Source organism: Elgaria multicarinata, chromosome 8 (assembly GCF_023053635.1).
Source record: "Elgaria multicarinata webbii isolate HBS135686 ecotype San Diego chromosome 8, rElgMul1.1.pri, whole genome shotgun sequence".
In the NCBI taxonomy this organism is placed as follows: Eukaryota; Metazoa; Chordata; class Lepidosauria; order Squamata; family Anguidae; genus Elgaria; species Elgaria multicarinata.
The window spans coordinates 13,824,068-13,848,576 of record NC_086178.1 but is presented as its reverse complement, the minus strand read 5'-3'; the positions used below and the strand labels follow the sequence as shown (position 1 = coordinate 13,848,576).

At 43.4% G+C, this 24,509-nt stretch overlaps 1 protein-coding gene across 1 annotated transcript in view; it reads right to left on the bottom strand.

Moving 5' to 3' along the window:
- LOC134402450 (T-kininogen 1-like) overlaps positions 1-24,509 on the bottom strand; it is a 37,052-nt gene that overhangs the window by 3,785 nt on the left and 8,758 nt on the right. Inside the window, exons 7-16 of the mRNA XM_063131899.1 lie at positions 19,181-19,341; positions 17,854-17,961; positions 17,187-17,279; positions 14,681-14,762; positions 13,506-13,678; positions 11,129-11,236; positions 9,903-9,995; positions 6,731-8,200; positions 5,050-5,157; positions 4,292-4,384 (exon numbers count right to left, since the gene is read on the bottom strand). Of these exons, the coding sequence (XP_062987969.1) occupies positions 8,111-8,200; positions 9,903-9,995; positions 11,129-11,236; positions 13,506-13,678; positions 14,681-14,762; positions 17,187-17,279; positions 17,854-17,961; positions 19,181-19,341 (908 nt within the window). The 3' untranslated portion in view covers positions 4,292-4,384; positions 5,050-5,157; positions 6,731-8,110. The remainder of the gene's footprint in view (positions 1-4,291; positions 4,385-5,049; positions 5,158-6,730; positions 8,201-9,902; positions 9,996-11,128; positions 11,237-13,505; positions 13,679-14,680; positions 14,763-17,186; positions 17,280-17,853; positions 17,962-19,180; positions 19,342-24,509) is intronic.

Here is a 24,509-nt window from a genome sequence, read left to right as displayed (position 1 = left end):
GAACTGGAAGGGGCCTACAAGGCCATCGAGTCCAACCCCCTGCTCAATGCAGGAATCCACCCTAAAGCATCCCTGACAGATGCTTGTCCAGCTGCCTCTTGAAGGCCTCTAGTGTGGGAGAGCCCACAACCTCCCTAGGGAACTGATTCCATTGTCGTACTGCTCTAACAGTCAGGAAGTTTTTCCTGATGTCCAGCTGGAATCTGGCTTCCTTTAACTTGAGCCCGTTATTCCGTGTCCTGCACTCTGGGAGGATCGAGAAGAGATCCTGGCCCTCCTCTGTGTGACAGCCTTTTAAGTATTTGAAGAGTGCTCTCATGTCTCCCCTCATATGAATATGACTGATTTACGGTTAATTACTCTTAACGTTCGGGAGTTGGGGGATGTGGTTAAAAGGCGGAACCACCTTCAGGTTCAAAAGCTCTCCATCATTTATTTATTTTTTTGCAAGAAACATTTAAGGTAGGAGAACTAGAGAAAAAGTTTTTACCTCATTCATATTTTGGTCCCCAGTATGCAGCGATAGGGACCAGTCATGCCAGAGGAGTTGCCATTGCTATAGCAAAGCATGTGGACATTCGCAAAGATAAGATAAAAAAGTACCCAGCAGGACAACATTTATTCCTGGTGGGAAATTAGAAGGCCAACCTATTACACTAGCTTCAGTATATGCACCTAACGTGCACCAATATTCTTTTTTGGTTAAGGTCTTTAAGAAACTAGCTCAGTTTGCAATTGGGGATCTAGTTTATTTATTTATTTATTTATTTATTTATTTATTTATTACATTTTTATACCGCCCAATAGCTGAAGCTCTCTGGGCGGTTCACAAAAATTAAAACCATCATAAAACAACCAACAAGTTAAAAACACAAATACAAAATACAATATAAAAAGCACAACCAGGATAAAAGCACACAGCAAAATTGATATAAGGTTAAAATACAGAGTTAAAACAGTATAATTTAAATTTAAGTTAAAATTAAGTGTTAAAATACTGAGTGAATAAAAAGGTCTTCAGCTGGCGACGAAAGGAGTACAGTGTAGGCGCCAGGCGGAGTTATTGCAGGTGGTTTAAATGCTGTATGTGATTTAAACTTAGATAGAAAGTCTGGTTCCCAATTAGACAAATGTCGGGGAGGGAAGACCCTGGCTCCATTGTTGAAACATTTTCATTTGATTGATTCCTGGAGACGTTTGAATCCGTGACTTAGGGACTTCTCTTATTTCCCCCCAAGCTTTCACTCTTTCCCCAGGTTAGATTATATCCTGGACCTTCCATCATGGATCCCTAACCTCATTTTATCCAGTATTCTCCCTAAAATATTGTCTGACCATGGTGCAATTGAAACGGACTTGTCACTGAACTCTCAAAGGCCATATCAATCAATGTGGCACTTGGATTCTAACCTCCTAACCAAACAACTTCCTACTTTAACTATTAAGAAGGCCATTGAAGAATATTTTAAATTAAATGACATACCAGGCATGGCTCCTAAAATAATCTGGAACGCCATGAAGGCTACAATTCGAGGGGCCTGTATTGCTGAAAGTGTAAAATTAAAGAAACTTATAGACCCGCTTAAACAAGATTTATTAAATGACATAGCAGCCCTGGAATTAAAGCATAAACATACTGGCTCTGTAAAAGTACTCAGGGATCTGGAAGCCAAATGAAAAGAATTGGAAAGTATAGAAACCATAGGTATTGCTAAATCCATCTTATACTAAAACAAAAATACTACCTTTCTGTTAACAAACATTCTAAAATGTTGGCTAGAGCACTTAAAAAGAAAAAACGAAATCCAAAATACATTCAATAAATAGGAATGATGGCACCCTAACGTTTGATCAAACGCAAATTAATTCTTTGCATTTGCAGATTTTTACACATGCTTTATCATACTATTTCTCCGGGGTTAGATTTTATAGAAAAATATTTGAAAAGAAGTGGCATTACCCCAGTTAATGAAAACCAACAAAAAAATGTTGAATGGAGATATATTGGCGGAGGAGGTTGAACAAGCCACTAAACACCTGAAACACAATAAAGCTCCCAGTCCAGATGGATTTGGAAGCTCTTTTTATAAAAAAATTAAAGATATATTGATTCCTAGACTTGCTTAATTTTTTCCCTAAGATTTGGCAGGGTGAGGATCCCCCAGACACCAGGAAAATGTCCAGGTGGGAATCTACACTGGTGTTATTTTAACGTTTTGAATGGGTTACTGTGACGTACAGCGTCACGTGACCCTGGGTCTCCAACGTTGTAAATGAGTTGTACTTACAGGTTCTATTTCTTAGTTCCAGCGTGGCTACAGATTCATGCGCCTCGTTCTACCGGTAATTTTCCTCTCCCAACCCAGAGCTGCTGGGTTTGCTCTGCCCACTTCCTGTTCTCCTTCCTTCGCCCCGTTTGCTATCTTATCTGCTACAGCAGATAAATCACACCAGCGTTATACTGTGCAATCACTGACAATTGCATGCAAAGAACTCAGAAGTTTTCCACCTTAGAATCTGCTTTTATTGTGAAGTACTCCCATGCATCCTGCCTTAAAATTTGAATCAAATTGGGTCATCGGTTGATTTTTTATGATTTTTTTTTTAACATTTCCCCCCTCTTTGCAAAGGAGCTGAGGAGCGGTCAAAGGATCGCTCCGTGCAGGAAAATTAACAAGGGTCTCTTGGTCCCAGTCCAAAACTCATGACCAGCGGGGCTTAAATGCGGCTGCTGCTAAAACTTTTCAATTTGGTCTCCCATCTAAACCCTAACCAGACCCAGCCCTGCTTAGCTTTAGCAAAGTGGCTGGCTCCTATGCATTCAGGCAATTACCTGGGACTTGCGTTAAGATGTTTTGGGAGGGGGGTTGTGTGTGCTTATGACTATTGCCCTGCACTGCTGGCTAGGAATGAGGCAGGCAGTGGGCGGAGCAAACCCAGCAGCTCTGCTACTCTCAGAGGGAGGGAGAACAACGAAAGGATTTAACAACATGCCCTGCAGTAACGTTACAGCTAAATGTAAGTAACACTAGTGTGCCCCATGATACAGAGAACCGCGTTAGAAAGGGACACTAGCAACGTTATAAGACTAGTGTAGATCTGGCCCAGGATAATAGTAATACCAAAACCCGGAAAAGACTACACAAAGGTGGGGTCCTATCATCCAAATACATTACTTAATCAGGATAAAAAATATCTTCATCTATTCTAGTTCAATGATTGAACAAAGGGAAAAACTCCTAAGACTATGAACGAGTTCTGCAGAAGATACCACTAGGCTACAGCAGGTAACATGGCAAGGTCTAACTCCATCCCACTCCTGCATAAGAACTTTCAAGTGAAAGCTGCTCCTTGGGTCTGAACAATGAAGGGACTTGGGTCCCTGCCACAGACTCTGCCCACTCTCAACTTTTGCCAGTGCCTCGTCATCTCAACTCTTTAGACATAGGCCTTAGCTAGACCTAAGGTTTATCCCGGGATCATTCTGGAGTCATCCCTGTGCATCTAAGGCCTTAGCTAGACCTAATGTTTATCCCACGATCGTCCCGGGGTCATCCCTGCCTGCTCCCAGGATCCCCTGTGTGTCATATAGATGCACAGGGATGACTCCAGGACGATCCCGAGATAAATCTTAGGTCTAGCTAAGGCCTTAGCCACCTCCCATAATCTGCAGTGACTTGTCAGGCGCTGTTTCTTTTAATCATAGCCATGTTTGTAAGCTGAGTTGATGAAAGGTGCAGATGGAAATTTGGAGTTCCACCTGCAACCACCACCACCTGAGGCTTGGTCCAAGTCACCAAAGAAGACTGAATGAATAATATTATTACTATTTATTTTGTTCATTTATATCCCACTATTCTATAAATGTTTGCAGTCAAAGGTCCTAAACTCTTGATATTCCTATTTCCTGTATATCACAAGGCCAGCCAGTCAAAATTATTCCAGTTTTGCCTGGATTTAGTTTCAGCTGGGTCTCCCGAGCTCCTGCACAACACTTTTTGATTGCCAGCGTTAGGTGCCCTCCATCTGGAATCACCCTTAAGGGGCCTTCTAATTGGCAAGGTAGTTCATATCTCTGAGATTTTCACTGTATTAAGCAAACTAGACATAATATCAAAATAAAATAAATACTTTAAGTTCTCCAAATTATAATAATAGCTGTTTATAATACGATAAATAAATGAGACTAATTACTAGCTCCTTGGGAAGGGGGCTGATTTCTCGCAACTTAATTGTTGCTAATCTTTCTCCAATTACATTTTGCTTTGGATTGGGAGGTGCATTTCCATACCTGAGTAGGTGGTCCATCGTCACATTTCACTCTAGTATGGATTACTGACTCCCAGGCTCTCTCAAAAACGGAAGCATGGCAGTTCAACTGTTTCTGTCACCGAAACAAAATTGATCACTATACAGAACAAAACATGTCATATAATGATTATAACTGGAGCTCTGTCTTCAAAACATGCGGAATTTGTCTATCTTCGTAGGAGACAGAGCTGTGAGAAATGCCCATTTGTTTTCTAAGCAGTTGTGCTGGGCTTCTTCTGTGTAGAGGAAAGAAATGAATTTAACAAGCTAAGGCAGGAAAGACAAATTAAGGCAATAAATGTTAACTTCAGCTATTGCTTAGCAATATTACTGAGGAGATAATAGCGGGATTTTACTAGGTAACTAACCTGCAATCCTCTACAGTATATGCACTTACCTGGGAGTAAGTGTTACTGAAGTTAACTGAATAAAAGACATGCATAGGATTGCACAATTTAAAAAAGTTTAAGTCAAAGTTTAATAGGTGCATGAATTGAGAATGAATTCCATAAAAACAAATAAAACCCCAATGCAAGTATTCATATAGAACTTCAATTCACCCCACCCCACCCGCCCAACAAGAATCCAAATGTGAGGTTTATCTTAGCTCTGAAATAAAATGTTCTTCTTGGAAGTACTGCCAGTAACTTACACCATAGAATCATAGAATAGCAGAGTTGGAAGGGGCCTATAAGGCCATCGAGTCCAACCCCCTGCTCAATGCAGGAATCATCTTACCTCGTGTTCTGTAGCAATACAGTTTTCATTGAATTTTGTGAACTCTGCCTTGGAACAATTAGTCTTCCTAATACTGAAGTCTATGCGATAAATTACTCCAGCCACAACCTAAAATTGGAGCAGAAAGATGATTAGCAGCCACATTTAATTTGGATTATAATGGGTTCAAAGCTAAGCCTTCTGTCAGATTCAGGAGTGACTCCCTGGGAGGAACAGGCCAGGTGTTTGCATGGATACCTTTTTGGTGTGTGTCTTGGTTTGTTGGCTATATGGAGGCATTTTTTCTATGTCGTGCCACCATTCAGTGGTGCAACTTCTCCTTTGGCTATGGGCTGGTTTGCAGACAAGGCAGTGCCCCATGGCAGCAGGCAGGGCCACTGCAGTTTGTTTCAGGACTTGATAGGTTTAACCTTCTCAGGCCTTTGCTAGACCAGGCTATATCCCGGGCTAACACCCGGGATCACCCCTGTGCATCATGCACAGAGGATCCTGGGTTCAGGGAGGGATTAACCCTCCCTGGCTCCGGGATATAGCCTATCCCTTTCAGCCTGATATAGCCTATCCCTTTCAGCCTGACCGCGAGAGTGTAGCCCGTTCCACAGCTTTTCCTGGCTCCGTGCAAGTACTCGCCCGTAGCTGAGAGAAGCTGCGCATGGGGCGCAGGTTGGGGGGAGCAGGGAAACTGATTTTTTTTAAAAAAAAACTTACATGGGCGCACGAGCGTTCGTGCGCATCGTCCCTTTAAACAATAAAAAAATGGCCGGCGCGACGGCTCTCTTCGTGAGCTTGTCACGCCTGACGTATAGACTAGCGCGACAGCCCGCGATAGTTGCACTGCGGGCTCTTCCCTCCTCCGTCGTGCTTTTTAAGGTAGGTCTAGCAAAGGCCTCCGTGTCAACCATCATTATTGAAGTCTCAGGGCCAGGCTGAACTGGCTTTGCTGACTGTTGTTCCAAAGGCAAGGCTGAGAGGGGTCTTCTGAAGCTCTGTCCCCATTCGGGAAGTGCTATAGACTCTGACTCAGAAGGAGATGCTGAAGAATCAGGCCCAGGCATGGATGCCAAGAGCCTGAGGACTCAGTTGTACCAGGCCTCCCACTGGTTTGGCAACCAAGAGTGGAAGAGATGCAGTGTGCTGATACAGCCTATCTATCTCCACAACCGAGAAACCTGACCTTGACGGATGAATTACGATGAATTTGTGTACTATTGTATTGTTTTTAAATATTTTTTTATTGTATCTATAGTTGTATTGTCTTATATTAATTTTGATTTTGTCTTTGTTGTTATATTTATTATGGATACTTTGTATTCTTTTTTGTGTAACTCACTTCGAGACTCCTTTTGCAATGGGAAGTGACACATACATGTAATAAATGAATGAATCGGGAAACAGGAAACTCCTGTTTGACTTCGCTTGCGCTCCCTCTGCTTCAGGGCGGTGGGATTTTGGAAGGTGCACAATTCAGGTTGGGATGGAGACTTCCACGTAGTGCAGACACACAGAAGAACAACAACATGTGTGTGTGCCTTATATGAAAATGACCGAACCTCTGACATCATCTCTGTGTTAGGCAAATAGACTTGGAAAAGAATTCAAATGCAAATCAAACAGGTCATCCCAATTTGAACCTAATTTTCTTAACTGAATTGAAATATAGTGGTAGCAGCAGAGTTCAGACCTGGCTTGTAGCTTTTGTTATCTCTTCCACTTTATAATAGAAGTCATCATTGCTTTCTGAGTTATACTTTTCCAAAGCAGCTGCCAAAGGTTCGTGCAGTTCTGGACTGTCAGTTGTAATGCTTACTAGACAACCACGACATAAACGAGGACGATGAGGACGCTGCCTGAGAGCTGTAAAAACACACAGCATATCAGGTTTTATCAAAATCAAAAGTTTTATCAAATACTCTGCCTGAGTTCATGACTAGTAACCATTGATAGCCGTATCCTCCATGAATTTGGCTAATCCCCTTTTATAACCATCTAAGTTGGTGGCTATGACTACACCATGTGGCAGCAATTTCCAAAGTTTAACTATGAGCTATATGAAGAACTTCCTTTTCTCTGCCATGAATCTCTGATCATTCAGCTTCATGGGAAGGCCTCGAGTTCTAGTATTTTGAGAGAGTGAGGAAAACTTCACCCTATCCACTTTTTCCACACCATGCACAATTTTGTTCACTTCTATCATGTCTCCCCTTACTGATCCTTTTTCTAAGCTAAACAATCCCAGATGTTGTAACCTTTCCTCATAGGGGAATTTCTCCAGCCCCTTGATCATTTTGGTTGCCTTTTTAATTCTTGAAGCAGTAGCTACTGTTGGGGCTACTTTTTCATCCCCAAAGCCTATTTGATTCTAAGAAAACTGAGGCTGCATTCTGTAATGCTTTCACCAGGTGCCACTATTTCTTACTTGTTTCTTTGACCTGTAAGAATCACTGGCTGCATTCAGACAACACGACAGTCAACAGTGGGTTAATAGTCAACTCACGGTTGGTTATTTTGTTGGTATCCCCTCATGACCAGAGAAATAACTCAATGATGAGTTAAAAAAAAATCTTCCCCCACAACTCAATAACCCATGGTGGGTCAAATGAACCACCGTGGATTATTTAACCCACTGTGGGTTATCATGTTGTGTGAACCCAGTCAAAGTTGTGTTCTGTAATACAGTATTCTGGCCAAATCAAAACTAAAAAGTGCCCCCACCTATATTCCCATTTGGAGGTCATATATATTAACTACAGATATTTGCATCCAGTCCAAGAAAATCCACCATAGCCAGATGCCCCTGGCTAGTCACAAGCAAGCTGTAAAGGTGATGACTGGCCCCTATTGATTTCAAGCATCCAATATTCAGAAATATGCTGCCTCTGTAAAAACAAAAAGGTTCATTTTACATCCCAAGGGCAATAGCTGTTCACAGGCTTCTCCTCACGGAACTTGGCCAATCCTTCAAAGGCTTTCTAAGCGTATAGGAATTATAATAGTTTAGAGGTGCCCTCATAGCTGAAAATGTGAGAATGTGACATCCCCAGTGTTTATGAGGCAGGAACAATCAGAAACCGTGATGTTTACACTTCTGTATAGTATGCACAAACTTGTTTGTAAGGTCCACATTGGCACTGGCTGCACAAGTACCTTTATGCTGGAGGGGGACAAAAAAGAAAGAAAGAAAGTGACCATTAAAACCTGAACACAAAACCAACTACTTCCTGTCAGTCCTTACATCTTAAACTTCATCTGTCTAGATGTCCCATCTCAAGATGCGGCTTTTTCGGTTGAATTGGAAAAGGAGGCAGCGTAGGGGAGGGCTTAGCGTGAGGGTCCATCCAGTCTCACAGACTTTCCCTTCCCTTTCCCAAATCAAATTCTTTTTTCTTCCATATAGGGAAGTGGAGATTTTCAAACTGTTTACCTTTAGGGGGCCCTTTCCACATAGACTCGCCTGCCAAGCTACTCATAAACATCATCCCACAGAACCACAAACCTCTTCTAGGGCACAAAATCAATTCATGCAGGCCACGGGCAGGGCTGCTGGGCCTTAGCTCACTGCTGCCACTCTTGAGACTGTGACCTAGTTAGAGCACAGTCAACTCTCACCTGCATGGCTGTGCTTTTTACAGAAAGACTTCAGGTAAACACCCAGCACTATTGGCTGTCTCATCTAGAAGCCCCTGGCAAGTTTTCAGGGAACTTCACGGTCCCCCGGAACACAATTTGAGGATGATTCACAGGCCACAACTGAAGTTCTTAGAAAATAAGAATTTCTCTGCACTGGCTAAGAAAACAAGCTGTGATTGAACATGATAGTTTATCTCATCAGAACTTTCAGGTGACAGCTGCTTTATGGGTCTGAACAAAAAATGGACTTGGTGTAGTGCTGTTACCTGCCACAGTCTCAGGCCTCTCTAAATTTTTCTTAGGGCCTCTGTCATCTCATTCGTTAGACGAAGGCCTTAGCTAGACCAGGCTATATCCCGGGGCGAACTCCGAGATCATCCCTGTGCGTCCACATGACGCACAGGGGATCCCAGGATCAGGGAAGGATCAGCCCTCTCTTGCCCTGGGATACAGCCCTACATTTTGGGCCTGCTTATTCTGTGGTCTCGGGCTGAGCCTGAGACCGCGGAATGTGTGGCCCATTTCCACGGAGCCACTAGCCGCTCCTCAGGAGTGCTGTGCCCATCGGGGTTAGGGTGGGGGTAGCAGGGAAATGAAATGAAATTAAAAAAAAACACTTACCTTTGCGCATGACCGTTTGTGCGCTCCTCTCCCTTTAAGAAAATAAAAAAGTGGCGGGTGCGACGCCTCTCTTCCTGAGGTCATCGCACCTTACGTGTAAACAAGGGTGAGATCTCGCATTAATCGCTACACGAGGTCCCCCCTCCTCTCCCACGGACTTTCAGGTAGGTCCAGCTAAGGCCTTAGACTTAGACTTCTCAGGCACAGTTTCCGATCATCCCAGCCTTGTCTGTACACTGAGTTGGTGAAAACTGCTTTTGGCTGTCTGCAAAATGTGGAGTTCCCTCTGCGGCAACAACCAGCCCGCTACTGGAATGCGCTTCCCCTAAATAGCTCCGGCTTTTGGGCGGTATAGAAAAGTAATAAATAAATAAATAAATAAATAAATAAATAAAATAAATTTGGCCTTAGTGTTGAAAGAGGTTCAATGTCCCCTTTCTAAAGGAACTACAGGAACACTCGTTGTAGCTCATGTAATACAGCTTGAAGTTCTGGTTGTTTGATTACTAGCTCCTTGGGAAGTGGACTGATCTCTCCAAGTTCATAGTTGCTAATCTTTCTCCAATTACATTTTGCTTGGGGTGGGGAAAGTTGCATTTTCATACCTTAGTAGGTTGTCCGTCCTTGCATGTCACTATAACAGCGATTTTTGATTCCCAGGGTCTCTCATAAATTGAAGCATGGCAGTTGATCGGTTGCTGTTAACAAAACAAAGTTGAGCACAGACACATCTCTAATCAAAAATCTAGAGCAAAACAAGGCATATATTGATTATAACTGGAGCTCTGTCTTTAAAATCTGTGGAATTTTCTTATCTTAACAGGAGACAGAGCTGTGATAAACTTCCATTTGTTTTCTAACCAGGAGGGGATCTACACTAGTATATGAAACGTTGTTTTTACAGTCATTGAACGTTTTGTTTTTGAACGATTTAAAACGTAGCAGTTTTTAAAAGATTTACTTACTTTTCTCTTTCCGTGGGAATGCATTCCTTTTGGCCACACTAAGAAAATAAATCCGTTTGTTCTATCCCTGTCTGCCGTTTCCCCCTCCCACTTCCTCTTCTCTCTGAGACAGTCCTCCACCTACAAACAATCCAGCAAGCAGCCTCCCAAAAGTGAAACTGGAAGTGTCTGCAAAAAAGAGGCTTGAAAGAAAAAAACGGCTCCAACTTTGGGCGCGGAAATTACATAAACATGCCCCCAGGAATGCGATTGGTTAATTAAGAACTACAGGAAATCCATTTAATATGATGAAATCGGCCATATCATACCAAATAGAACAACTTATTTCAGAGAAGTTCAAAATAAAAACTGGAGAACAGACAACAATAAAAGTCACAAACTGAACGTCATGTGGCGTAACACTACGCACACTTAAAAACGGTAAGACACGTTCTAACTTGACTAGTGTAGATCCCCTGCTGTTGTGCTGGGCTCCTTTTGTGTAGAGGAAAGAAATGTATTCAATAAGTTTAGGCAGGAAATACATATTAAGGCAACAAATGTTAACTGAGTTACTCCTTATCAATATTACTATGGAGATAATACTGGGATTTAATGAAGGGACTAAGCCTGAAATCTTACTTATCTGGATGTAAGTCTTACTGGACTCAATAGGAGTTACTGAGTAGTAGATATGCATAGGATTGTAAGGTTCATAGACGGTTTAAGGTTTAATAGGTGCATGGAGCAAGAATGAATTTCTCAAAAACTAACAATGCAAATATTTCTATGGAATTGCTATATTTCCATCCAGTAATCCAAACATAAGATTCATTTTTGCTCTTTGAAATAAAATCTTCATCTTCAAAGTACTGCTTATAACTTACACTGTCTTCTGCATCAGTACAATTTTCATTCAATTCTGAGAACTCGGCCTTTGGACAACTGGTCTTCCTAATACTGAATTCTAGAGAATATATTATTCCAGCCACAACCTGAAATTGGAGCAGAAAGATGATTAGCAGCCACTTTTAATTTGGATTATGTTGCATTCAGAGGAAATTGAACAGTGTGGAATTCAAATCTTAGCAGCTTAGGTAGCTTAGGTAGTCGCTCTCTTGGAAGAAAAGGATAGTTTTATGTGTGTGTTTGTATGCGAGGACAACTTTACAGTGTTGGGCGGCTTGGTTTATTGAGTTACTTGAGCTTTTTTCTACTTAGTGGCACCATTAATGATGCACCTTCTCTATGTGGGCTGGTTTGCATAGAAAGTGGTGCCCCTTGGGAGGAGGCAGGGCCATCACCCACTTCACGTGGAAGCACTGCTTGCATGAAGAGGAACACCTTTGCAGGTGACAGCATATTATTTATTTATTTATTTATTTATTTATTACATTTTTATACCGCCCAATAGCCGAAGCTCTCTGGGCGGTTCACAAAAATTAAAACCATCATAAAACAACCAACAAGTTAAAAATACAAATACAAAATACAATATAAAAAGCACAACCAGGATAAAACCACCCCATGGGAATACAGGGTCACAGAAATAGAAGCCAAGCCTATATGCAAGCCCACCACTTCCTGGGCTGATTGCATAGTTCAGGGCGACAGCCACTATGCCTAAATCATCCCTAAATTACACTATGCTTTGGATTGTATGTGGTTAGTGAATGGTCCAACCATGTGAGTACAAGAATAGAATAAGAGCTTTATCACATCAGCGTTATGCTGTGCAATCACTGCGAATTGTGTGCAAAGGACTCTGAAGTTTTCCATCTTATAATTTGCTTTGACTATGAAGTACTCCCATGCTTCCTGCTTTAATTTTGCTAATAAAGGGAAAAGACCTGCCCTATTTTGCTACTAGTTTCTGAGCAGCCACTGGGCACAGGAGCAGGATTTGATATGAATTAAACAAATGCTTATATCTGTGTAAGCTTTAAAGATAAAGACTTCAAAATTGGCACAGTAATAGATATTAAGCAGAGCTTTAAGCATACCAAATTTGAATCAGATTGGGCCATCCGTTGATTTTTTATGATTCTTTTTTTTTACATTTCCTCCCTTAAACCCTTTGCAAAGGATCTTAGGAGCACTGCCGCCCGGGGTGTGATTTAGCAACAGCGGCGACAGCTTAGTGCTGTAGGGGATAATTCAAGGGAAACAGGTACGTGAGATGAAGCTTTAAGACATTCTTTCCCTGTTTGGTCACCATGGGGCTGTCTTCACAGTGACAGTTTGATCCACCTCCCTCCGAAACACCGCGGTTTCCCTCTTCCTGGGTGGTGTCAGGTAAACCCGATTCCAAGGAGGGAGCGCAGGGTTTCCTGCAGCCATCCGAGTACCGGAGGCCCCTCCCCTTCCTGGTGGAAAGCAACCAATTGCCGGTTGCCTTCCACCAGGGACTGCCCTCGGATTGGCCCTGGAGACACGTCAGATGGTGGAAGAGCCATATTGACATTGCTCCAATTGAAAAAGTCAGGGAAAGTCCCTGACTTCTTCAACCTGCAGCTTCGCAGGAAAGCCCTGTGGTTGTTATAAAGACCCGCTTGCGTTGTGTAAGTGACGCTGTGCAGATCTGCAGCCACCACGGGGTTTTCCCCAAGAGGAAAGTAGTCTGGGTTTGGGAATGCACTGGATGAGAGCTAATAAACTCAAGCTCAGTCCAGGTGAGATGCACTGTTAGTGTGTCTCCCTTTGTAGCTCTGTTAGTGGCCATTAATTTTGACCTGACTGTTGTGGGTTTGTTTTTGTGGAGTTCATTAAAGGTTACGGCGCTCGAATAATATTTGGGTGTTTGATTTGAGCATTGTAATTAAAACTTTTTGTATTGTATTGATTTTGGATTATGTTTTTATTGTGCCTATTTATATTTGTATCATCGTTGCTATTTCGTGTTCTTTCTTATGTAAGTCGTTTTGAGACTGCTTTGCAGTGTGGGAAACAACTCATAAATTTAATATATGAATGAATGTTTCCCAGCAATGGAGTGAGGGTGGGACAGGATCTTGGAAGTTGAACAATTCAGGTTGGAATGAATTTTTTCATGTAGTGCAGAAACAAACATGGAACCCAAGGGGTCCTTCTCCATGCCATCAAAGAGCAACATGGGCATGAGACATTTGAAAATTACTGACTTCCTGGCAGTATCTCTCTGTTTGGACGTGGAAGAGAATTCAAATACAAATTCAACAAATCATCTCAATTTGAACCTGATTTCTTAACTAAATTGAAATACACAGGCAGCAACATAGTACAGACCTGGGCTTTAGCTTTTGTTATCTCTTCAAGTTTATAATAGAAGTCAACGTGGCTTTTTGAGTTGTATTCCTCCAGAGCAGCTGCTACAGGTTTCTCCAATTCTGGACTGTCAGTTGCGATGTTTATTGGGCAATGATCACACACAGGAGCAGGAGTAGGGACATTTTCATTAACTGTAAACCCCGCCACAGAAATACTATGTGTTATCAAAATCAAAGAATTCATGCTTTACAGCCTGCCATATTTCACATGTTACTTTCATTACTTGGATCATCATAAGAGCATAGGAAGAGCCATGCTGGATGAGACCAAGGCCATGGCTAGACAGAGGGGTGTTCTTCGCAGAAGGTGACCTCCCATTGGTCACTGGAAGCTGGGTGAGGGTGAGAGGGTGGGACCAGCAAGCCCAATGGCTGCCAACCCCCCACTGCCTCCCTTCATCTAGATAACTCGCCAACACCTCGCAGCCATGATACTGTGGGGTTTGGAGGCGGGGCGGGGCCAACTTGGCGCTGTGAAGGCAAGGCCTAGGTCAATATTTTCATCAAGCTGTCCACCACATCTCAAGATCTCTTTCTTGGTCAGTCACTGGTAGCTTGGATTCTATCAGTTTATACATGAAGTTGGCACCAAGGAATTGTGAAGAGCTCCAGAAGGACCTCTCCAAATAGGGAGAATGGGCATTAAAGTGGCAAATGCAGTTCAATGAGAGCAAATGAAGAGTGATGCACGGAAAAAAAAAAAAACCAGCTTCATGTATACACCAACTGAATCCAAGCTAGCAGTAACTGACCAAGAAAGAGATCTTGAGGTGTGGTGGACAGCTTGATGAAAATATTGACCCAGTGTGCGTCTGCTGTGAAACTGGCAAATCAATTCATCCCAGGGAATGAACCACCACTAGCTGCTTCCTCAAGCAGACCTTAAAGGTGAAGAACTCCCTCTATATATTTCCAGCATCCAGTGTTCAGAAAATATACTGAAGGTTCAATTTAGCTATCATGGGTAATTTCTGTTGACAGAAACCTCCTCTATGGACTTGTCCAATTTTTCAAAGCCTTTCTAAACTATTAGAAATGAAAAATAGCCACCAGGTGGCTGCAGAGCTAAATGTATAAAATGTGAATGTGTGAATGTCCCAGTGTTCATGTGGCATGGAAGCAGCAATCACAAACCTTGATATTTGCATGTTTGTATAAGATGCGCCATCTTGAACTTAGGGTCCACATAGGCATTGACTCTGCATGTATCTTGATGCTGGAGGGAAACAAAAAGCAAGAAAAAGAAATTACCATTAAATCATGAACATAAAAGTAAGATACTTCCGGTCAGTCTTTACATCTCTTCTAAATGTCTCATCTCAAGATATGGCCTTCTTGGCTGAATTGGAAAAGGAGATGCAATAGGGAAAGGAATACAGTCCACCAAATCTTCTTTGTTGCATATTTGGCAGTAGAGATTTTCAAACATTCAACCTTTAAGGAACCTTTTCCATATAGACTTGGTCGTTGAGCAACTCCTACACACCCTCCCACAGAATTCCTTTGCAGTAGTTCGCCAGTGTTGTGGGAGTCGAGGAGGGGTGTTGAAATCAAGGCTCAGTTTATCCCACCTTTTTTTTTAAAAAAAGTAACTAGATGTGTCCTCCAGCACACATGGCAGGAAGTGAAGGAGTTTAATTTGAAAATCAAAATAATGGTGGAGAGGAGAATTCCATCTGTTCTTCACCATGCTAAATGAATGCACTACTACTAGAGCTACAGCATAAAAGAGCTACCCAGTACTCAGTCAAATGGATGCAGATGTGGTCCTCAACATGGTGAAGTGGAATAGGAACATGGGGAAGCGCAGTTCTGGCACATTTTCAGAGCAGGAGTGGAGAGGTCATCTAGGGTCTGCCTCCACAGCGCTGGGTTGCCACCGCTTTTGAGAACCCCCCATGCTTTTGATGCTGTGGGATGGTGGTGGCTAATTCTGACGCAGAAGGCAGCCCGGATTTTCTGGTGGCCATTTAACTCACCGGGCCCAAGCTCTTCCCAGGCTTCTGGCGACCAATCAGGGGTTGCCTTCCACCCGGGAACACCTCTGCCTCGATGCCAGAGCAAGGTCAGACGGCGGAAGGGCCGTGTTCACCTTGCTCCAGCGTAAAAAGTCAGTGTTAATCCCTGACATTTTAAATCCACAGCTTCGCGGGAAAGCCCTGTGGTGGCTGTAAGGTGGCTGCTGTGTAGTATAACCGATGCAGCACCACCATATCTTAGAATAGTAGAGTTGGAAGGGGCCTATAAGGCCCTTGAGTCCTGCTCAATGCAGGAAACCTCCCTAAAGGATCCCTGACAGATGGTACAGCCACCACAGGGCTTTTAAATCGTATAGACAGCCCGCTGGAGAGTACTGGCTGACTGAATTTTGCCTTTCACTTTATTGTTCTGTGTTTGCTGTAACTTACCACAGTGTAGGTACTGTAAAAGGGCTAGATTTTTTGGGTTTGGGAAACAGCTTTAAAATGCTGACAGTTTTGCTTTTCATGCTTGCTCTGGCTTACTTCTGAGCGGCTTGCAGAACTGGAGGACGGGGTGGCTGCAAGGGGAGGTGGAAACCACATTCAGCAGAAACAGTTTCCCAGTAAAAGTTAGCTATAAATTGGTATCAATTTTTTTTGTTTTATTTTGGCTCAGCTGCTTTTTATCTCCAGTCCCACAAACCACCAGAACGCAGTCTCCTGAACTGGGACCTTCTGCTGAAAGAGGTTTGGCCCCTCTGGAAGATGGGTCCAAAGCTGTCCAAAGCATATTCCCCAATACTGCCTTTGTAGGGATGGTTTCTTTAAAGACAGTTTTTCTTCCAATCCAGCAGTCTACAATGGCACAGAGGGAAGAAGCCTTCTCAGAGATCGGCAAAATTTAGTATCTTGATTTGATCTACTACAGGAAGTGGATCATTGACTCACTCTGCTTTGCAACCCCCATGAAGGGATTTTTCGGCCTGGTTCGGATGACATATTATGCAACGGAGGGGGGAATAGCACACTCAACATTAATTATTTTGTCAGTACTCCCCACATGACATGTTGCCCCTCTCCTCATCGCACGGCTGAAAGTCCCGGCATCCTTCTGGGTGGCTGGTGCTCCTCTGTTCCTCCTCCCTCAGCCCTCCTGGCCCTATCCCATCAGCCATTACGATGGCTGTACAGGAGCAGCCGGGGGTGTTTTCAGATGCTCCTGCCGGAAAACTCTATGATCTATGGAGTAGTGCGCTCGACGGGGGGAGGGAGGCCTCCACACGACATTTTAATCAATTGACTATTCAATAAGCAACAGAGCAGCCCATTGTTTTTCCGCATTGTTCAAATGAACAAAATAACGTACTGACAATTGTGTGTCCGTTGTGTCCCCCCGACACAATAATCAACAAAACGGACAGTTGCCTACCCCCTGTTGGTCATTGTGTCGTCCGAACCAGGCCTTCTTGTTGCCGCTCCCTACCACACCTCACTCTCAATTTTTGCTCTTTAGACCCAACCGCCTCATATAACCTGCAGAGGTGTCAGGCATCGGTTCCCATAACCACAGCCCTGTCTGTAAACTGGGTTGAGGACACACGCTTTTGTCTGTCTCCAAAACGTGGTGTTCCACCTGCGGCAAGAACTGGGTTGGTGTGAGGAGGGATGCATTTTCATACCTCTTTAGTTTCTTCCTCTGTGCATTTAACTGTAGGAGTGATTTTTGACTCCCAGGGTATCTCATAAATCGAAGCCTGGCAGTTCAGTGGTTGCTGTCACCAATAAAATAAAATAAATTAAACACAGACACACTTCTAATCAAAGATCACAGTACAGAATAAAACCTGGCATATATTATTATAATTATTATAACTGAAGCTCTGACTTGAAAAGTTGCAAACTTTCCCTATCTTCATGGGGGACATTGCCTAGAAAATCTTCTATCTGTGTTGGGCTTTTTTGTGAAGAGGAAGGAAATGAATCCAACAAGTTAAGGCAGGAAACAGAAATTAAGGCAATAAATGTTAACTGAGTTATTGCTTAGCAATATTACTAAGGACTTAACTAGGTAATTAAGGCTGCAATCTTATACACTTACCTTGGAGTAAGTCTTATTGAACTCAATTGGACTTACTAAGTAGATGTGCATAGGACTGCACTATAAAAAGAAGAAGCTTAAATCAAAGCTTAATAAATGTGTGGATCAACAATGAGTTTCTCATAAATTAATGCAAATAGTCACACAAAACTGCAATATTCACCCCCCTCCCCAAGAATCTAGATTTAAGGTTTGTTTTAGCTCTTTGAAATAAAATATTCATCTTGGAAGTACTGCCAGTAACTTACGCTGCCTTCTGTAGAAGTACAATATTCGTTCAGTTTCGGGAACTCGGCCTTGGAACAATTGGTCTTCCTAATGCTGAAGTCTATTTGATATATTAAGCCAGCCACAATCTGTAATTAAAGCAAAAAGTTGACTAGGAGCCACTTTTAATTGGGATTATACTGGTTTCAGAGGAATTTGAACAGTGTAAAACCCAAAGCTAACGCCCTTGTCAGATTAGGTTGTGACTTCCTAGGTGGAACAGGGCAGGTTTTTGTGTGTGGACACCGTTACAGTAGTGTGTATAGTTCAGATTGTTGAGTTTGGTTTGTTTTTTCTACCTAGTGTCGCCATTAAGAGGTGCACCTTCTCTTTTGATTATGGGCTGGTTTGCAAACAAGGCAGTGCAGGGCCATTGGGGGCAGGCAGGGCCATTGCCAACATTATTATTATTATTATTATTATTATTATTATTATTATTATTATTATTATTATGGTGCTGTACAGAGTAGAACAGTAAATAGCAAGACCCTGCCGCATAGGCTTACATTCTAATAAAATCATAATGAAACAATAAGGAGGGGAAGAGAATGCAAACAGGCACAGGGTAGGGTAAACAGGCACTGGGTAGGGTAAAACTAACAGTATAAAGTCAGAACAAGCTTCACAGAGAAACCCCATTTGTATGATTAGGGTATCCCCTTGAGGTGGCATCATGTTATTCCCCACCCCATGGGAATGACAGGGTCACAAAAATGGCATCACCGCATGAACCAAGCCTATATGCAAGCCCACATGCTTTTTTTGCATAGTTGGAGGCAGCTGCCATCATCTGTGAATCATCCCTAAATTCGGCTATATGTGGTTAGTGAATGGTCCAACCACACCAGTATGGATCATGTAGTTTAACGTGTAATGCAGACATAACACAGAACTCAAAGGCTACTGCATGGCATGGAAAAGCAATGTGTGTGTGTGAGTGTGCGTGTGTCTTATATGAAAATTGCTGGTCCTCTGGCATCACCTCTGTATTAGGCAAATGGACTTGGAAAGCGATTCAAATTCAAATTGAACAGGTCATCCCACTTTTAACCTGGGCCAGATCTACACCTTGAAGGATATGACACTTTGAAAACGTTTTGAAAACTGTATTTATTTATTTATTACATTTCTATACCGCCCAATAGCCGAAGCTCTCTGGGCGGTTCACATACTCCAACTGTATGTGGAGTGCGCCCTGGGCCCCAACAGTTGTCACTACTGTTATAAACCATTTTAAAGCAGTAGTGTAGACCCCTCCCTGATTATCTTAACTAAATTAAAATATAATGGTAGCAGCAGAGTTCAGACCTGGACTGTAGCTTTTTCTATTTCTTCAGCTTTAAAATGGAAGTCATCGTTACTTTCTGTGTTATACATTTCCACAGCAACTGCCAAAGGTCTCTGCAGTTCTGGGGCATCAGCTAGAATTTCCTTTCTGCAACCAATACATGGACGGCTGGGAGGAGGAACTGTAAAACACCACATACATACCCATAAAATACATATCAGGTTTTATCGAAACCAAGGAATATATGATTTACAGCTTGGCTGAGCTTGCATGTTATTATCAGTACTTAGATCATCACAAGAAAATCTATGCTGGATCAGACTAGAGCCTTAACTAGTCGAGCATTTTTAATAATAATAATAATAATAATAATAATAATAATAATAATAATAATAATATTTCTTACCCGCCTCTCACTTCTGATCAAGGCAGGGAACGACAGTAAATATAAAATACGTTGTTAAAACATCCTAAAATAATTTTAAAATGTCCTAAAATTACACTGGATAGGCCTGCCAGAAGAGATCAGTCTCAATAGCTTTCTTAGATGCTGATAGACTGTGGACTCATCTACACCAAGCAGGATATTCCACTATGAAAGTGGTATATAAAAGGCAGAAGCCACACTACTACTTTATAGCGATACTGAAATGCACTGCAGGATCTACACGACTGCTTTATAGTGGTGCTGAAGTGCACTTACAAATGGTAGGGCCCATGACACAGTTACACCAAGCAGGATATAACACTATGAAAGTGGTATGAAAGCAGTATATGGTATGTGTCATGAGCCCCAACAGTTGTCAGTGCACTTCAATACCGCCATAAAGCAGTAGTGTGGCTCCTGCCTTTTATATACTGCTTTCATACCGCTTTCATAGTGGAATATCCTACTTGGTGTAGATGAGCCCTGTTAAGTTGACGAGTTGGGAGCAGCAGAAGTGAAAGTCCTGATCCCCTTTTTAAAGCTATCCAAATTGGTGGCTGTCACTTCAACTTGGGGTAGCAAATTCCACAGTTTAACTATGGCCACAGCCAGACCTAAGGTTTATCCTGGGATCCTCCAGGGTTTGCCCCTGCCTGAGCACTGGATCCCCTGTGTGTCACCTAGATGAACAGGTTTGACCCCTGGACAATCCAGGGATAAACCTTAGGTCTAGCTATGGCCTATGTGTTGTGTGATGAAGTACTTAGTTTTATCTGCTCTGAATATCCCAGCAATCAACTTCATGAGATGACCCTGGGTTCTAGTGTTACGAGAGAGGAAGAAAAATATCTCCATATCCATTTTCTCCATGATAGGCATAATTTTGTATGCCCCTATGTCTCTCCTTACTCACCCTTTTTCTAAGCTTACGTTGAACTTCATTTGCCATTTTAATGCCAATTTCCCCAGTTTGGAGAGATCCTTTTGGAGTTCTTGTTAGGTTTTTGTTTTGTTTTCACCATTTAAATAGTTTGGTGACATTGGGAAACTTGGCCACCTCATTGCTCATTCCTAATTCTAGATAATTTATGATAAGAGAAAAAAGCACTGCTTCATATAGGCTCTTGTGGGATCTCACTGCTTATATCCTCCTATTGTGAGAACTCACAGTTTATTCCTACTCTCCAATTTGTCTTCTTATTCAGTTAGTTATCCATAAGAGAACCACTCCTCTTATTCCGTTACTGCTATGTTTCTGCAGGAGTCTTGGATGACAGACTGTGTTAAAAGTTGTTAGAAAGTCCGACTAAACAATGTCTATTGCATCACCTCTATCCCTATATTTATTGAAACTCTCAAAGAACTCTAAAAGGTTAGTGAGACAGGACATATGTTTGTGGCAGCCACTTTGATAGTTTTTCAGCAGGGCATGTCCTTCTATAGGCTCGATAATTTAATTTTTATTAATGCTTTCCATCAATTTACTCAGAACCAGGCATTAAACTAACTGGCCTGTATTTTAACAGATCCACCCTGGATCCCTTTTTGAAAATTGGTATTACGTTGCCCATTCCTCTGATACAGAGCCTGATTATAATGTTACATATTACTGTTTGAAGATCAGCAGTTTCACGTCTGGTCCTGTTCATTTGTTAGCTTTCAATTTGTTAATAAGGTCTAGAACTTCACCGCTTACCATCACAATTGTTTCAGTTCCTCAAATTCCCTACCTGAAAAATCTCAGTTCATGTACAGGTATCTGCCCTACATCTTCTGAAGTGAAGATAGATGAAAATAATTCATTCAGCATCTCTGCAAACTCCTAATCTTCATTAATACTCCTTTTATTCTGTTGTCATTCAACAGTCTAACTGCCTCCCTATATTATTTTCTATTGCCACTCCATGGGCACTGGGTTTTTTGTGTACTGTCCACTGGGTGTGTGCTCTGTCAGCGTACTCTGCTGTCCACTGCAACTGGTGGGGTAGAGGACAGGGTTGAAGCAGTCTTTTGAATCTACAGCAGTGAGCCACTGAAATGGGAAACTCAGGCACAATAACTTTAACACCATGCCTCTGGGCATGGTAATTCACACAGCACTAGGAGGGAATCTACACGTTGTACTGAAGGCGCGCACGCAAGCTCCTTCAGTGCGACCTGAAAACGCGTGTGTAGATCCTGCCCTGGAAGAGGCGCAGGAAGAGGCGGAGAAGGAGGTGGCTGGGGAATCTGGCTGCGTCCTTGCTGCCGCCGCCGCCGCTGCCCACCACCTCCCCCCCGACCTCCTGCTGCCGGCGAAAGAGCCTCTGTTGACCCCGGCTACTCACGGTGAGGAGGGAAGAAGCCGGGATGGGTGCCAGCAGCAGGAGGCTGGCGGGGAGGTGGTGGGCGGCGGCGGCAGCAAGGACGTGGCCGGATACCCCAGCCGCCTCCTTCTCCGCCTCTTCCTGCGCCTCTTCCAGGGCAGGATCTACACACAAGCTTTCGGGTTGCACTGAAGGCGCTTGCGTGCGCCTTCAGTACGACGTGTAGATTCCCTCTAGACAATCCCTAGTAGTAATGGAAAATGAGGCTCATGAGCTTGAAGAGCATTCCGTCAAAGCACAGGATCTGGGGTAGGGAGATGGGATGATAATGATCATAAGGATGATAATCCTCACAGCAGGACAGAAAAGCAATTGAATTCCCTAGCAATCAGCAACCCATACCAAGACCATGCCTGCAAAGCACAGGGTTGGGAGGTGTAATTCACACAGCAGTAGACACTCTCCAGAAGCCAAGGGAAACGGAGGCACTTGACTTTTAAGATCATATCTGCAAAGTTTAGGGTTCAAGTGGGTGGGATGATGATGATGATTCTCACAATAAAATAGAAAGGCAACTAAATCCCTAGCAGCCAGCAACCCTAGATCCATCGTCACTGGAGGCCCAGGTGGACTCCGTGGCACGGAGTACTTAGAGTCAGCTTCGCCTGATCCACCAGCTACGGCCTTTTCTGGACAGGGACAACCTAGCCACAGTAGTTCGTGCACTGGTAACTTCCCGATTAGACTACTGCAATGCACTCTACGTGGGGCTGCCCTTGAAGACGACTCGGAAGTTGCAGCTAGTGCAAAATGCAGCAGCTAGACTGCTGGCGGGTACATCTTACAGAGATCACATAACATTGGTCTTAAAGGAACTGCACTGGCTGCCTATATGGTCAGAATTCAAGGTGTTGGTAATGACGTTTAAAGCCCCAAACGGCTTGGGACCTCGATACTTGAGGGAGTGCTTCTCCTTATATATGCCTGCCTGAGACTTGAGATCTGTTAGAGGAGCCCTTCTCCGCATCCCACCAACGCAACATATGTGCTATGATGGGACAAGGGAGAGGGCTTTCTCTGCTGTGGCACCATGGCTGTGGAATGCCCTCCCCTTGGAGGGCCGACTGGCACCAACACTGATTTCATTTTGATGCCAAGTAAAAACATGGCTTTTAAACAAAGCCTTTGATGGTTAAATTCACTAAGATGGCACATTGTTTTAACTGCTTTTAAATTATATATTGTTTTAACTTGGTTCATGGTTTAATTTGTTTTTAACTGTGAATATTTATTGTTTTATACTGTATGCTTTTATCTGTACACCGCTCTGAGATCTTAATGATACAGGGCGGGATACAAATGTTTTAAATAAATAAATAATAAATAAACTCATATCCAGCAACCCACAGAGTGGGGTTTAAAAATGAAATAATAACCACCCAATGAGCCCCACAGGGTGTGGTTTAAAATGCATAAAAATCACCCAGGCAGCCCCACAGAGGTGTTAAAAGAGGGCTGAGCAGCCTTTCCCAAAAAATACCAGTATATTGTAGCTTAAAATGCTTACTGCCTTAAGTAACTATGGCCGTTGCTAGACGAGGAGTTAGCCCGGTGTGAGGCCCGGTCTCCCTGTTGTGCATTCAGATGACGCACAGGGTATCGCGGGGTCAGGCCAGGCTAAGTCCTCCCTTGACCTGGGATAACCGGATGTGCTTATGGCCTGGCTTTTCTGCAGCCCCGGGCTGAGGCCGGGGCTGTGGAAGGTCTAACAGGGTCCGTGGCTTTTCCCGGCTGCTCACTTACTCACGAGTAGCTGGGAAAAGCTGCGCAGTGGGCACAGCATTCCATAGGAGCGCTGTGCCCATCGGGCCGGGGGGGGGAAAAATCACGGACGGGGGGGCACAGAGGGGGCATCGGACACGATGAGCGGGCAGGGGGCGGGCATGGCGAGCGGGGACATGACGAGCGGGTGATCGGGTGGGCATGGCGAGCGGGGACATGACAAGCGAGCAGGGGGCGGGCATGGTGAGTGGGGGGAGGATGGGCGAGCGAGTGGGCAGGGGGGCATCAGACATTGTGTGGGGGGAAATCAGGGGCAGGGGGAGCGGAGAACCCTTTATTTTTTTAAAAAAAAACAGCCTTACCTTTTCCTTTGGTGCGCTCCTGCGCACATGGCCCTTTAAGTTAAAAAAAAATGGCAGACGTGATGGGGCTTTCCCTTACCCCGTCGTGTGTCACGTGTGGAAAAGGGCGACGGCCCGCGCTACCTGTAGCGCGGTGTTGCCCCTACTCCCCACCGGATTATCAGGTAGGTCTAGCAAGGCCCCAAGTCTTACTAGAGGCGTTTCAAGCCTTTAGAATGGGTAAAAAACAAAAACTGTGAAACAAAAGTTGACTGGTGGTTGGGGAAAAAGAGGGTGGAGCCAAGGGAAGGGGCATAGCCATTTTGGGGGAATCCTGGAGGGCCAGATTTGGTCATGTCATCTCACGTTCCTCACCCCTGTTCTAAATCAAAATAGCAAGAATCCCAAAGACTGAGAGAGAGAGAGAGAGAGAGCAGCCAAACAAAAAAACCCCAAAGGGATTTTTGGAATAGCTAAACTATCCTCCAGAATA